The sequence below is a fragment of the Telopea speciosissima genome, chromosome 10, assembly GCF_018873765.1.
Source record: "Telopea speciosissima isolate NSW1024214 ecotype Mountain lineage chromosome 10, Tspe_v1, whole genome shotgun sequence".
Classification (NCBI taxonomy): Eukaryota; Viridiplantae; Streptophyta; class Magnoliopsida; order Proteales; family Proteaceae; genus Telopea; species Telopea speciosissima.
Genome location: NC_057925.1, coordinates 52,945,045 through 52,959,911, shown reverse-complemented (window position 1 = coordinate 52,959,911; position 14,867 = coordinate 52,945,045). Strand labels below are relative to the sequence as shown.

The 14,867-nt window shown below is 40.7% G+C and overlaps 1 protein-coding gene across 2 annotated transcripts in view; it reads left to right on the top strand.

The window, feature by feature from the left end:
* Positions 1–14,867, top strand: part of LOC122642699 (myosin-11-like) — a 52,055-nt gene that overhangs the window by 7,087 nt on the left and 30,101 nt on the right. For both annotated transcript variants that reach the window (XM_043836254.1, XM_043836255.1), the window contains 5 exons: positions 110–246; positions 335–481; positions 605–706; positions 816–873; positions 956–1,057. In XM_043836254.1, the coding sequence (XP_043692189.1) occupies positions 110–246; positions 335–481; positions 605–706; positions 816–873; positions 956–1,057 (546 nt within the window). The remainder of the gene's footprint in view (positions 1–109; positions 247–334; positions 482–604; positions 707–815; positions 874–955; positions 1,058–14,867) is intronic.

The following is a 14,867-nucleotide window of genomic DNA, read 5'->3' as shown; positions in this document are numbered from 1 at the left end:
TTGCCTTCTACTATGGAAAGTTTTTAGACAGCATATTTCAATTGCTGTATAGCTTAAAACTTGAAAGAACCTTTTTCTCACTTTAGTTCTCCCTCCCCCTCCTTCCCAGGATGCAATTTTCAAAGTTGTTGCTGCAATTCTTCATCTGGGTAATCTTGAGTTTGCAAAGGGGAAAGAGATTGATTCATCTGTTCTAAAAGATGAAAAGGCCAAATTCCATCTTCAAATGACCGCTGAACTTCTCATGTATGACTGGTGTTCTAACATAACCTTTAGAGTAATTCGATCCTTTTGATGTGCTGGTCACTGTTTGTTCATTTTATCATTATTTCAGGTGTGATGCTGAGGCCCTTGAAGATGCACTCTGTAAACGTGTTATGATCACCCCAGAGGAAGTCATTAAGAGAAGCCTTGATCCTCTTGCTGCAACAGTTAGCAGGGATGGTTTAGCAAAGACAATATATTCTCGGTTGTTTGACTGGTAACTCCCTGACTCACATCCCAGTATCTGTTCTTGGGTGGTCTCTAAATCGCACAGGTTAATTCGAAGTAGAAAGCTGCAGGTAAAATGCTAAGGCCTAAGGGTGTTTCTGATTATATACAGGTTGGTTGATAAAATTAATAACTCAATTGGGCAAGATCCTAACTCAAAATCTCTCATTGGTGTTCTTGATATCTATGGTTTTGAAAGCTTCAAGGCTAACAGGTAATTTCTGATAACCAGAAACATGTGCTGTTGGAGATATTGCATTTTCTTTGTTTTATTGGCTCTCACAATTTTTGTTACTTGACTTCCAATACTTTGTATTTTTTAGTTTTGAGCAGTTTTGTATTAATTTCACAAATGAGAAACTGCAACAACATTTTAACCAGGTTTTATATTGGATCATACTTCGTCAATTCATCCTTGGTTCAGTTTTTTCAATAATCTAATAGGGTTCATGATGTCTTTCAGCATGTTTTCAAGATGGAGCAGGAAGAGTACACAAAGGAGAAGATTGATTGGAGCTACATAGAATTTGTTGATAACCAAGATGTATTGGACCTTATTGAAAAGGTTTTCTCAACACCCCCCCCCTTCTTGTGTTCTTTTCTTCCTTAATTACTCTTCAGTAGAAAGTGTGCTCCTGTTCTATTCTTATGTCATTATATGTCATACAAAATTACAGTTACGTGTTTTATGTTGTGTGAATTCTAAGTAGTTGATGTCTATGTATAGAGCTCTGGGGTATACTTGAATGCTATGAGCCTAATATATATATATATTTTTTGGGTGAATGAGCCTAATATATTAATAAAATGAAAATACAATCTACTTAATTCCTTTCTCTGTTATATCTGTGACAAAGCAGAATAAAGAAATCCAGCAAAGGAAAAAAAGAGAAGAAGAAGAAAAGAGAGAAGGGGAAGAGGGGAAAGAAGAACTACTGATTGGAAGAAAATGGAGAGCTGTCCAATCGGTAGGTATGTCTTGTATATATAAACACTAAAATATAAGAAATTACAATAAAGTCCCTGACTTATATGTCTTTACACATAAGACCAAAATAATAAGAAACCATTACAAAATACCCCTAAGATATAACATAAAGCTTTATTTCTTAACACTTCCTCTCAAGTTGGAGCATATAAATCTCCTATGCTCCAGCTTGAAACAACCAGAACATAAATAACTACCAAAACCAAACTAAATAAATATATCAGAAGTATAGGCCAGTGGCCAGCAATCACACCCAGATATGTAGGAAACAAAAGAAAACGGAAAAGGAAGAACAACATGAAGAAGAATCTTCTAGTCTCAGCAGCAGATTAAACAGATCAGACCGGCTTAGATATGATCATAGAAACAGCTGCCATTAGCAGCTTTAGAGAGAAATTTTCGTTAAGAAGAAATGCAGAGAACAATGAACAATATAAGTGGCAAAAAGTAGAAAATGCCAGCCGCTGGCCAGAAAATAGCAGTAGGAGAAAATGAAGAACTGATCGCTGAGGCCAGAAAATATAAACAATGCAAGTAATAACGAAAGAGAAAAAAAGAAGAGGAAGAAGAAAGAGAACAGTGAGAACCGATGTGTTTGTGTAACCCTTGGGTATTGTCCATATAGTGTTGGAACTCCCACTTCATTCAATATATATTCATTTAAAGGACACAATAGGGAAATAAGAAAGAAACAAATAAAACATAATACCCAAACTACCCTTCACTAGAACCGAGACACTAAGCAATCTCTACTAACACTCCCCCTCAAGCTGGAGCATAGACATTGATCATGCCCAGCTTGTTACAAATGTAAACCACTCTAGCACTCCCCCAAAGACTTTGTAAACAAATCTGCAAGTTGCTCTCCTGTACCAACATGACTAGGAGAAATGAGCCCTTGTTGTAGCTTCTCTTGAACAAAGTAACAATCTACTTCGATGTGTTTCGTTCTTTCATGAAACACAGGATTTAAAGCAATATGAACAACAACTTGATAATCATACCACGGTTGCATAGGGGAATCATTTGTAAAGCCAACCTTAGTCAACAACTGGTTCACCCACATCAACTCACATGTAACATGTGTCATGGATCGATACTTTGACTCTACACTGGATCGAACCACAATTATATGTTTCTTGCTTTTCCACGACGCAAGATTTCCTCCAACAAATGTGCAATAACCTGTAGTTAACCTTTTGTCAACAGGAGATCCAGCCCAGTCAACATCTGAAAAGCCTTCAACCTGTCCAGGGCCATGATCCAAGTAAAGTAGACCACGTCTAGGAGCCTTCTTGAGGTACCTCAAGATACGTATAACAACATCCCAATGAGATGTCCAAGGAGCAGACAAAAACTTACAACACTGACGGGAAAGGCAATGTCAGGTCGAGTCACAATCAAATAATTTAGTTTCCCAACAAGTCTCTGATACTTCTCAAGATCACTAAGAATATCACCATCATCAACTGTAAGCTTTAAATTAAGATCCATGGAAGTATCTAGAGGTTCAGATCCTAATAATCCTGTCTCTGAAAGAAGATAAATTACATACTTTCGCTGTGAAAGCGGAATTCCTTTCCTTGATTGAGCCACTTCCACACCCAAAAAGCATTTCAATTTTCCCAAATCCTTAGTTTGAAAGTTCTATTGTAAATGCATTTTCAGCTTCTCAATTCCTGAAGAGTCATCTCCTGTAATGACAATATCATCCACATATACAATGAGAAATATTCTTCCTACATCATAATGCCGAAAAATACAAAATGATCACTTCCACAACGTGTCAGTCCAAATTCCAAAACAACTTCAGTGAACCGACCAAACCAAGTTCGAGGCGACTATTCCAGCCCATACAAAGACTTCTTGAGCTTACACACCACTCCATACTCCCCCTGAGCAACAAACCCAGGAGGTTGCTCCATATAAACCTCCTCGTGGAGATCCTCATGCAAGAAAGCATTTTTAACATCCACTTGAAACAAGGGCCAATAATGAGTAACAACAAGAGAAATCAATATACGAATAAAAGTAAGTTTAGCCACAGGAGAAAAAGTGTCCAAATAATCAACACCATATACTTGGGCATAGCCCTTGGCCACAAGGCTGGCCTTCAAGCATGCCAAAGAACCATTAGGATTTACCTTTACCACAAAAACCCATCGACAACCAATAGCTGATTTACTAGAGGGTAACAGAACAAAATCCATGTTTGATTTTCCTCCAACGTTGACAGTTCCTCAGTCATAGCAGGCAGCCAACCAAGACTAGATAATGCGTCTGCAACAGACTTAGGAATAAGGTGATTCTCAATAGTAGTCAAGCAGGAATGGAAGTTGGAGGATAAACCAGAGTAGGACACAAAGTTAGAAAGAGGATGTTGGGTACAACTCCGAACACCCTTACAAAAAGCAATAGGCACATCAAGGTCAGAAGAAACATTAATAGAAGAAGAAGGATTACTTGGGGCAGGATCAGCTGGCGAAGAAGAGGAGGTAGAAGTTGATGAAAGGGGGCCTGCCCAAGCCTTCCGAAGATGGCGCTGGTACACAATAGCAGGTGACGATGATGATGGTGTTGGAGAAACCTGTGAAGCAGAAAACTGAACAATATATAAAGGAAGATCATCATCCAACTCAGAAACAACAAAAGAGGAATCAATATGTGGGTTAGACTCAAAGAAGGAAACATCAGTTGTGACAAAATATTTTTGTAACTCAAATGAATAACATTGATAACCCTTTTGAGTACGAGAATAGCCAATAAGGTGTATTTAAGAGCTTTAGTATCCAACTTAGATATCAATAATGCCCAACTTGCTTACAATAGAAACAAAGTTCTTACTACTCAGTCCCTTAGTAAGTACATCAGCTAATTGACTATTCGATGGGACAAATAAGATACAGATAAGTCCTTGCTCTAGTTTCTCCTTTATAAAGTAATGATCAATCTCAACATGCTTCGTGCGATCATGTTGAACCGGATTATGAGCAATGCTGATTGCATATTTGCTGTTAGAATGTAGGTGCATAGACATCGCCATTGAAACTCCTAAATCCTGAAGAAGCCCTTGGAGCCAAAGTAATTTAATATACCATGGGCCATAGTCCGAAACTCTACCTTTGCACTGGATCGAGCTAGTACAGCTTGCTTCTTACTTCGCCAAGTGACCAGATTACCACCGACAAAGTTGTAGTATCCAGAAGTAGACGTTCGATCACCAGGGCAGCCAGCCCAATCAGCATCTGTGAAAGATTCAATACAATGGTAAGAGAAGAGAACACCTTTTCTAGGAGCTGATTTTAGACATCTCAGGATCTTATACACAGCTTTCAAGTGTGATGAGTGAGGATTATGCATAACTGGCTGACCATACTAACAGCAAAGGCTATATCCGGCCGAGTGTGGGACAAATATATAAGTCTTCCAACCAACCTCTGATAGCTGCCCTTGTCAACTAAGCGAGAACTTCTAAGGAAGACCGTCATTCTCAGCTTCAAAAAGAGCGCAAGGGAAACACCAATGGACAGAGAGAAGGTTGCAGAAGTGCTTCTAGATCTCATGGAATAATGCAGAATTTAGAACAACACTTTCCTTTCATAGAAAAAAATATATTTAGGAGATGATGACTAAAACAAGGCCAAAATTCGATTTTGAACATCTTTTCTCCTGAGATGACAATTAGGTTCAATTGGAGTGTTGCGGGCTTACAACTCAACATTCCTGTATTTGATAAGAGGTCAAGGGTGTATTTCCATTGAGAGAGGAAAATCCCTTGAGCTGAATGAGCCATTTCTATTCCAAGGAAGTATCTCAATCTTCCTTGGTCTTTAAGTTCAAACTTCGTTCCCAGAAAATTCGGTGGGATATTTCATCAATGCTGCTCCCAGTAATTACGATGTCGTCCACGTACACAATCAAGATTGTAATATGGCTGTCCGTCTTCTTAATAAACAAAGTGTGATTTGCATTGCTTTGTTTATAACCAATGGACACCATGGCCTTGTGAAATCGACCAAACCAGGCTTTGGGGGACTGTTTTAATCCATATAGGGCCCTCTTTAATTTACAAACCTTCCCATGAGTCTCCTGAGTTGCAAATCCAAGTGGTATATCCATGTATACCTCCTCTTCAAGCTCACCATAGAGGAATACATTCTTCACATCCAACTGCTGAAGGTCCCATCCTAGGTTGACTGCACATGATAGAATGACTCTAAATGTATTCATCTTGGCCACAGGTGCAAAATTCTCCATTGTAGTCTATACCATATGTCTGTGTCAATCCTCTAGCAACCAATCTTGCTTTGTATCTATCCACTGTTTCATCAGCTTTTTGCTTAACAGCGAAGCCCCATTTACAACCTACAGGCTTCTTTCTTGGAGGAAGTTGTACTAGATCCCACGTGTCATTCTACCCAAGAGCTCTCATTTCTTCATTCATGGCCTCTTTTCATCTTGAGTTAGCCAGGGCTTCTTGCGTGTTAGAAGTGGAAACAAAAAACAAAGAAGAAACAAAAGTATGGAAGGAGGGAGAAACAGAATTATATGAGACAATGTTAGAAAAGGGATGATGAGTACAAGTTCTACTACGTTTATGAACAACAATTGGTAAATCAAGACTTGGATCACTAGAGGGAGGAGGAAGAGACTCACCACATGGTGGGAACTTGTGCAGAACTTGAATCCTGTAAGGCCGATTTGCTAGGTATGATGGTGGTCTTAGTCACTTGCTTTTTACTCCCTTCTTCGAGTACGAATAAAAGTTTTTGGAGGAGAGCTGATTGGGGGCTGCTCCCCTTGGATTTGAACCGGTTGCTCCCCTTGGGCTGGCTGAACTGTGGGCTGTTGTTCCTATTCCTGCCTTGTACCTTCTTCAAGTTCTTCATCTTCCATTGGGGTATCCATGGGAGTAATAAAGGGCACCTCTTCCCTAGAATAAGACTCCCCCTGAAGAGGTGGAGTAGGGGAACAAAATGACTCCGATTTTTGAAAAACCAGATCCATGGTGATATACATCTTCCTCGTAGGGGGATGATAGCACTTGTAACCCTTCTGAGTGGCAGAATAACCAATGAAAATACACCGGAGGCCCCTAGGATCAAACTTGCCACGAACTTGGTGGTTACTGTTCAGTTTTAGAGAGGAAGGAAAAGAAGAAGAAGAGAGGAGAGGAGAAGAGAAATCTCGATTTGTGTAATCTGTTGTGTCTCTAACTAGAGACAAACATACTTATATTGAAAAGAATAATAAATTACATAGGGGCCCCTGGCCTTATACAAATAACAGAAGAAACATAAAACACATGGGGTTATGTACAAGAATACCCCTTAAACTCCTATTCTTAACACTCCCCCTCAAGCTGGGTGGTATATGTCATACATACCCAGCTTGTTCAATAAACAGTCAAAATGATGAGTGCTAAGTCCTTTGGTGAAGATGTCGGCCACTTGTTCATTTATCTTCACAAAAGGGGTGCAGATGGTCTTTGACTCAATCTTTTCCTTAATGAAATGTCTATCAACCTCAACATGCTTTGTCCTGTCATATTGCACTGGGTTGTGAGCAATACTTATGGCTGCCTTGTTGTCACAATATAAACTCATAGGTTTAGCAGTCTCAAATCCCAATTCTTGAACAAGTCTCTTTAGCCACAAGATTTCACACACTCTGTGAGCCATGGCTCTAAATTCTGCCTCAGCGCTTGATCTAGCCACCATAGGTTGCTTCTTACTTTGCTAAGTAACCAAATTTCCACCAACAAAAGTACAGTATCCTAAAGTGGATTTTCGATCAGAAATAGATCCAACCCAGTCAGCATCAGTGTATGCTTCAATCCTCAAGTGACCATTCCTAGAGAAGAGAAGACCTTTTCCAGGACATGACTTTAAATATCTGAGGATTCTATAAACTGCATCAAGATGTCCCATTTTTGGTGCATGCATAAACTGACTTACCACGCCGACAGCATAGGTTATGTCAGGTCGGGTAAGGGAAAGATAGATTAGCTTGCCTACTAATCTCTGATATTTTTCAGCATCTACAAGAGATTCACCATAATCTTCTCCTAGTTTGTGATTTTGATCAATAGGGGAGGAGGCTGGCTTACACCCTAAGTACCCTGTCTCTGTAAGTAGATCAAGGACAAACTTTCTCTGACAAACATTGATCCCTTGCTTGGATCTTGAAACTTCAATCCCCAGAAAATATTTCAATCGACCAAGATCCTTGATCTCAAACTGCCGAGCCAAGTAAAGTTTAAGCTTTGAGATTTCAGCCTCGCTGTTTCCCGTGACCACAATGTCATCAACATATACAACAAGAGCTGTAATAGTGCTGCCCTTCCTTTGTATAAACAAAGTGTGATCGGCTTGACTTTGGGTGTATCCATTCTGTAGGATAGCTTGTCTAAACCTCTCAAACCAAGCCTTAGGAGATTGTTTAAGGCCATAAAGAGCCTTCCTAAGACGACACACTTTTCCATTGCCACTAGGATGCTTGAACCCAAGAGGAGAATGCATGTAGACTTCTTCTTCTAAGTCACCATGTAAGAAAGCATTCTTTACATAAAGCTGGTATAATGGCCAATCAAGATTTGCAGCCATTGAGAGGAGTACCCGAATGGAGTTATGCTTGGCCACTGGAGCAAAGGTTTCTGGATAATCAATGCCATACACCTGGGTATAGCCCTTAGCAGCCAGCCTTGCCTTATATCTCTCTACAGTACCATCAGACTTGAACTTGACTGTGAATACCCATCTGCATCCAACCGGAACTCTCCCCTTTAGGAGTTCAACAAGATCCCAAGTGTGGTTCTTCTCAAGGGCCACCATCTCGGTATTCATTGCTTCTCTCCATTTTGGATCAGCCATGGCCTCTACTACATTCTTAGGAATAGAGATGGAGGAGATAGCCACTGTGAAGGCAACACCTGTAGGGGAGATAGAATCATAGGAGACAAACTTGGCAATGGGATTAGTACAAGCTCGAGTTCCTTTGCGGTGAGCAATAGGAAGATCTAAGTCTGAGGATGGAGGGGTAGAGGAAGGTATACTTGTCTCAATGGATGGAGGCTCAGGATGAGGGGACGAAAGAGGATGTTGGCAGGTCTTCTTTATAAGAAGCCATGAAGGAGGATTTCTCTTGTCCTTTGTATACACAAGTAGTTCCCCCTGTTCTCTGTTCACCTGTGCACTCGGAGACTCCCCCTCAACAACAGTATCCTCAGAACTTTTCTTTCCCTTGTCAATCTGAAATGGGGAAATAGGAACGAGGGAGGAGGAAGGAAAGGATACAAACTCAGATGCCTCTTCAACCTTACCACCAAGATACTCCCCCTGAAGAGGTGACTGAAAAAAGGGAATGGTTTCAAAGAAAGAAACATCTTTGGAGATAAGCCACCGACGGGTAGGAGAGTGATAACAGGTGTATCCTTTGGAGGTAGAGGAATACCCAAGAAAGAGGCACTTCAAGGACTTAGGATCCAATTTAGTGCGGGCAGATTTGCTAATATGGACATAGCATATGTAACCAAAGACCCGTGGGGAAGGGAGAAAGAAGAAGAAAGTGAGGGTAAGATCTCAAGAGGTACTCTGAAGTTCAAGACACTGGAGGGCATATGATTGATAAGAAAGACTGCAGTGAGTAAGGCATTGGACCAAAAGGTTTTTAGAACATGCATTGTAAACCAAAGAGATCGGGCTACTTCCAGCAGGTGGTAGTTTTTTCTTTCAGCAACCCCATTTTGTTGAGGGGTATCAACACAAGCCACCTGGTGGATAATGCCATGATCAGAAAAAAAGGACTCCAAACTACCATACATATACTCTCCACCTTTATCAGAACAGACAATCTGAATACGAGTTTGAAACTGAGTATACACCAACTCATAAAAGTTTTGAAACGCAGCATAGACATCACTCTTTTGTTTCAAGAGATAAACCCAAGTGACTCGAGAGAAGTCATCAATAAAGGAGACAAAGTAGCGGAAGCCACGTATAGAAGTAACAGGGGAAGGACCCCAAACATCAGTATGAACAATGTGAAAAGGTGAAAGAGATCTATTACTAGAAGATGGATAAATTGTCTTACAACTTTTTGCAAAAAAACAAGGTTCACAATGAAAAACATGATTGACAGGAAAAGAGGTAAATAAATGTGGCAACATTTTTCACATAACAGAAAAAGAAGGATGTCCCAAACGCTGATGCCAAAGCAAAATATCCTCCTGTGTACGTCCGCCATGTTGCCCACACACATAAGATTGAGCTGTCGTCACAGGGGAAGCACAAGTGTCCAGAACATATAATCCATCAGTCTCACGTCCACTGCCAATCACCCTCTTCGTCACCAAATCCTGAAACAGACAATGGGTAGGAAAAAAGGTGACAAAGCAGTTCAAAGATTTAGTTAATTGGCTAACAGAAAGAAGATTAGTAGCAAAGTTGGGAACATGAAAGACAGACTTCAAAGGGATAAGTGGAGTGACTTGGACATTTCCCTTACCCGAGATGGAAGAAAGGGAACCATCAGCAATTTTTACCTTATCTTTTCCTAAACAAACAGAGTAGGAATTAAAAAGCTGAGACCTACCAGTCATGTGATCTGTGGCCCCCGAGTCAATGACCCAGGGAGTAAGGGCAGAAGAAGTAGAGACCTGTAGAGCAGTGGAAGTAGTGGCAGCAGTAGAGGAGGATCCATCCAAGTGTACTACAATCCGACGAAAAGCTGCTATGTCTTCTTTGGAGAGGGAGGATGAATCAGACTCATGAACCCCAACATGGGCTTTAGGCCCATTCTTCTTCGGTCCTTGCTGTCCTCCAGATGCAGTAGAGGATGGTTTTCCATGAAGATCCCAACAAAACTCCTTCTTATGCCCAGACTTGCCACAATAGTCACAGGAGAAGCGGCCTTTACCAGCCCCCTTAGTGAAGGGAGGACGGTCCTGTGGAGTGGATGAAACAAGAGTAGAACGCTTAACAGTGGGAGTGGTCTCCATAGCACTTCTACCGGTCTCCTCACTCTGTAAATAACTACACACCTCCTCCAGGGAGGGAAGACTTGGTCGACCAAGTATCTGTACCCTTATGGGTTCAAACTCAGAGTTAAGACCACCAAGAAGCAACAGGACCCTCTCCTTCTCAAACAACTGATGCACTTTAGGCTCATCAACAGGACACAGCTGGAGATCTCTGTAGTGATCATACTCCTCCCAAAGTCCCACAACAAGGCTAAAGTACTCAGAGATACTTTTGTCATCCTGGCGCAGGCTAACAATCTGTTGGAGAAGTTGATAAACCTTTGTAGAGTCCCCCACTCTATCAAAAATACGAGCAACACTATCCCAAATATCTTTGGCTGTCTCCTTGCTCATAAACCTTCGTCCAATCTCCGGCTTCATTGAAAAAATGAGCCAAGTCATCACAAAGGAGTTCTCAGTTTCCCATTTGGAGTAACCTGGATCAGCAGAGGAAGGGGCTTTAAAGCTCCCAGATATATATTTCAACTTCCCCCTACTCCGAAGAATGAGTTTCATTAACCGTGACCAATCCAAGTAATTATTATTGTCAAGCTTGACAATGGGAAGCTGAACATTTGGATTCTCATATGAAGGGGTAATAGGCAAGGCTGCTGCACCAGTGGGGAGTTCAGATGTCTCAACAGTCTTTTCACCCATGGTGGCTTCAAAGCAAACAGAAAAAACACTTGGGAGAAGCAACCAACAACACCTCAAGCAAGAACAGTTGGTTCCCAAGAAGCAGCAGAAAAAAAACAGAGGAAAACTAGGCCAAAAAACACTTGAAATGACTGGCGGAAAAACAGGCAGAACAGCCCTGGCCGAGATTCTCTCCTGTCTCTTGAATGCTTCTAGATGGCTTGAGAGAGCACAATGGAAAGAAATGAGACCTCCAAACGAAACTAAAGCACCTGATTGCTCTCCATTTGGGTTAGAAACAAGGGAGAAACAGGTCTGTGAAGAACCTTAGGTTTGAGTACAAACACCAGCAGCAACCAAGAGGAGAACCCAACTCTTAGCCTACTAAATTCCCTTCTAACCTCTTCAAACTCCAGGAACAAGAAGCTCTGATACCATGTTCAGTTTTAGAGAGGAAGGAAAAGAAGAAGAGAGGAGAGGAGAGGAGAAGAGCAATCTCAATTTGTGTAATCTGTTGTGGCTCTAACTAGAGACAAACATGCTTATATTGAAAAGAATAATAAATTACACAGGGGCCCCTGGCCTTATACAAATAACAGAAGAAACATAAAACACATGGGGTTATGTACAAGAATACCCCTTAAACTCCTATTCTTAACAGTTACGGGCAAAGACCATACAAGCAAACACCTTTGGTGGAACAATAAAAGAAGTGGAACCTAGGAGAACATCAAGAGGGCAGCGAGATGCCAACATACGGGATGGCATTCGATTTATAAGACAAGTAGCCAGGAGGATTGCATTATCCCAAAACTGTGGAGGAACTGACATGGCAAACATCAGGGAGCGAGCCACTTCCAATAGATGCTGATTCTTCTTTTCAGCCGTGGTTCAAAAACTCGTCTCGAACAGCCATCTCGACTAGGTCGAGTTTTCCGAGTTCTCGAGATCTCGGCGAGACAGTGTACGTTTTTTTTTTTTGGTTTTGGAACTATGTTTCGGTGGGCAAATGGCTACAGTTGGCTCTGAAACTTTAAGGGTTGAATAGTCTTAATAAACATATTTAAAGCTTCAAATTGGAAAAAAAAAAAACACCTGATGTTTTGGATTTGCACCCGTGGATGGCAGGAAAGGCTGAACCCTTAATGTAATATTGCCTATTCTACACACTGTTTGAATGATATGAGACATAATTGGCAAGTAAAACAAGTAATTTATGCAATAATGGATGAAGACACATAATATTGAATAATTATTTAAGAAATAGTTAAAGACTTAAAGTTTCTACGACAAACCATAAGATATACTGAAGTGTTCACAATGCATATTACATAGACTCCCAACCCAAGTACAATGAATAATACATAGTTCATAATGCATGTCACATAGTCCCAAGTCTTAACAATACAACACTATGACTTTAGGAGTACTGAGGAGGTCAAGATTGTCGAAATTTTTGAGATTTCACCAAGATTTCTCGAAATATTCATAATTTCGGTCGAGTTTTTCGAAACATTGCATTTTTATTTCGCATGCTATCTCGTCTCGACCAGGTCGAGTTTTCCGAGATCTCGGCGAGTTTTAGAACTATGCTTTCAGCAACACCATTCTGGGTAGGGGTGTCAACACAGCTAGTCTGATGGGTTTTCCCATGATCAGATAAATATAACCGGAAAGAACCATCCAGATACTCCGTACCATTGTCAGTTCGAAGAATCTTGACCTTGGCATCAAATTGAGTGGAGACCAGACCATCTTATGGAAAGATTGAAAGCATGAGAACACATCGCTCTTTTGGTATAGTATATAAACCCAAGTGGTGTGACTAAAACAATCGATAAATGTAAAAAACCATTTAAAACTAGAAGTAGACATACACCAGGGAGCGCCCCAGACATCAGAATGTATCACACTAAAAGGAAACAAACTTCTATTATCAGAAACGGGGTAAACAGCCCTAGTTTGTTTTGCAAAAATGCAAGCATCATTAAAAAAAAACTATTTGGATTACATTGTTTAACCAACTCAGGGAAAAGCATAGTACTATATCTCGCGATATATCGGTATCTCGGGCCTACCGAGATATCCGAAATATCCGAAATTTCTCCGAAATATTGCATTTTTTCTGCGATATTTCGGGAGTCCATCTCGGTGGGTATTTGGCCATATCTAGGCCTGATACTTCATGGACACCCTTATTTTAGCTAAATAAACACATTTAAACCTTCATATTGCAAAAAAAAATGAACTCAAAGTGGTGTTTTGGGTTTGCACCCTTGATTGACTGTATACGGTCGGACCCTGTTGTATAAAATAGTTAAATACATATTGTTTAAGTACTAAAAGACATAATAAGAAATTTAAACAAAGTAATGAAACAAAAATAAAGTCAAATGTAGCCTTTAGTTTAAACTTTAAAGTTTAAACTCATAAAGTCATAAGTGCATAAGTCATAACTCATAAACTTCATAATAGTCAATAGTTCAATACTCAATACACAGTATTTCTACGAAATTTACCGAAATATACTGCTCAATTCACAGTATTTCCATGAAATATACCGAAATATGCCGAAATATACCGAAATTTGAACTTTTTTCATTTCGGAAGCCCATCTCGTCCCGGTAGTGTCGAAATTACCGAAATTTCGGCGATATATCGCGAAATTTTGTACCATGGGGAAAAGTCTAGATAAAGTTCCTAAAGGGGGATGACCCAAATTACGATGCCATCTATGTAACTCCGATACTGCAAAAGTAGATGAACCAGGAAGAGAAGCAACAATAGTCAAAGTTGGTGGAGAGTTCTCAAGTAGGTAAAGACCATCCAATTTACCATTGCCAATCGTACGTCCCATTTCCATGTCCTGAAAAATACAGTGAGATGGAAAAAAAGTTACTTGGCAATTTAAATCCCTTGTGAGACTACTAATAAACAATAAATTAGTAGAGAAATTAGGGACATGGAGAATAGATGATAGAGATAAGTTATGGGAACACTTGATGGATCCCTTGTCACAAAGAGAGGAGAGAGATCCATCAGCAACACGAACTTTTCCGTTACTTGACAAGGGAGTATAATGAGAAAAATAGGGAGGAGAAGCAGTCATATAATCGGTGGCGCCTGAGTCAATTATCCAGGGAAGGGAAATGACTGAGGCACAATGGCCACCGGAAGGAATACCTGAAGTAGAGGAAGAACTGTTAGATGACGGTGGTAAGATAGTGACAGAAGCAGCGCTGGCAGATGGCAATAAGGATGATGAAGAAGTCTTGAGCTGGGTCATCAGACGACGCAGATGGTGGAGATCATCAGAAGAGAGAGGAGCATTGGTAGCGGAATCCTCAGTAGTGGTAAGATGGGCAACAGCACCAGTGGGATGACTCTGCCTACAACCACGAGAAGGAGAAGGAGGAGGACGCCCATGTAGCTTCCAGCATCTGTCTCTAGTATGGCGTTCCTTCCCACAGAAATCACACTTCACAGGTGCCTTCTCAGGGACAATATTACCCGCACCAGGAGGAACATTTCCATGGGAAGAGTTCCCACGAGATGGAGGGCCAGAACCAGTATGAAGTGCTGAATGTTCCATGGGCACAGGATGAACCATAGCAGTATGATGGTTATCTTCAGAGTAGACCATAGCATAAGCTTTCTCCAAGGATCCCTATTAAGGACACTGAGCCCTAATCTGGTCGAATTCCATGTTTAGACCAGCAAGAAAGTCATAAA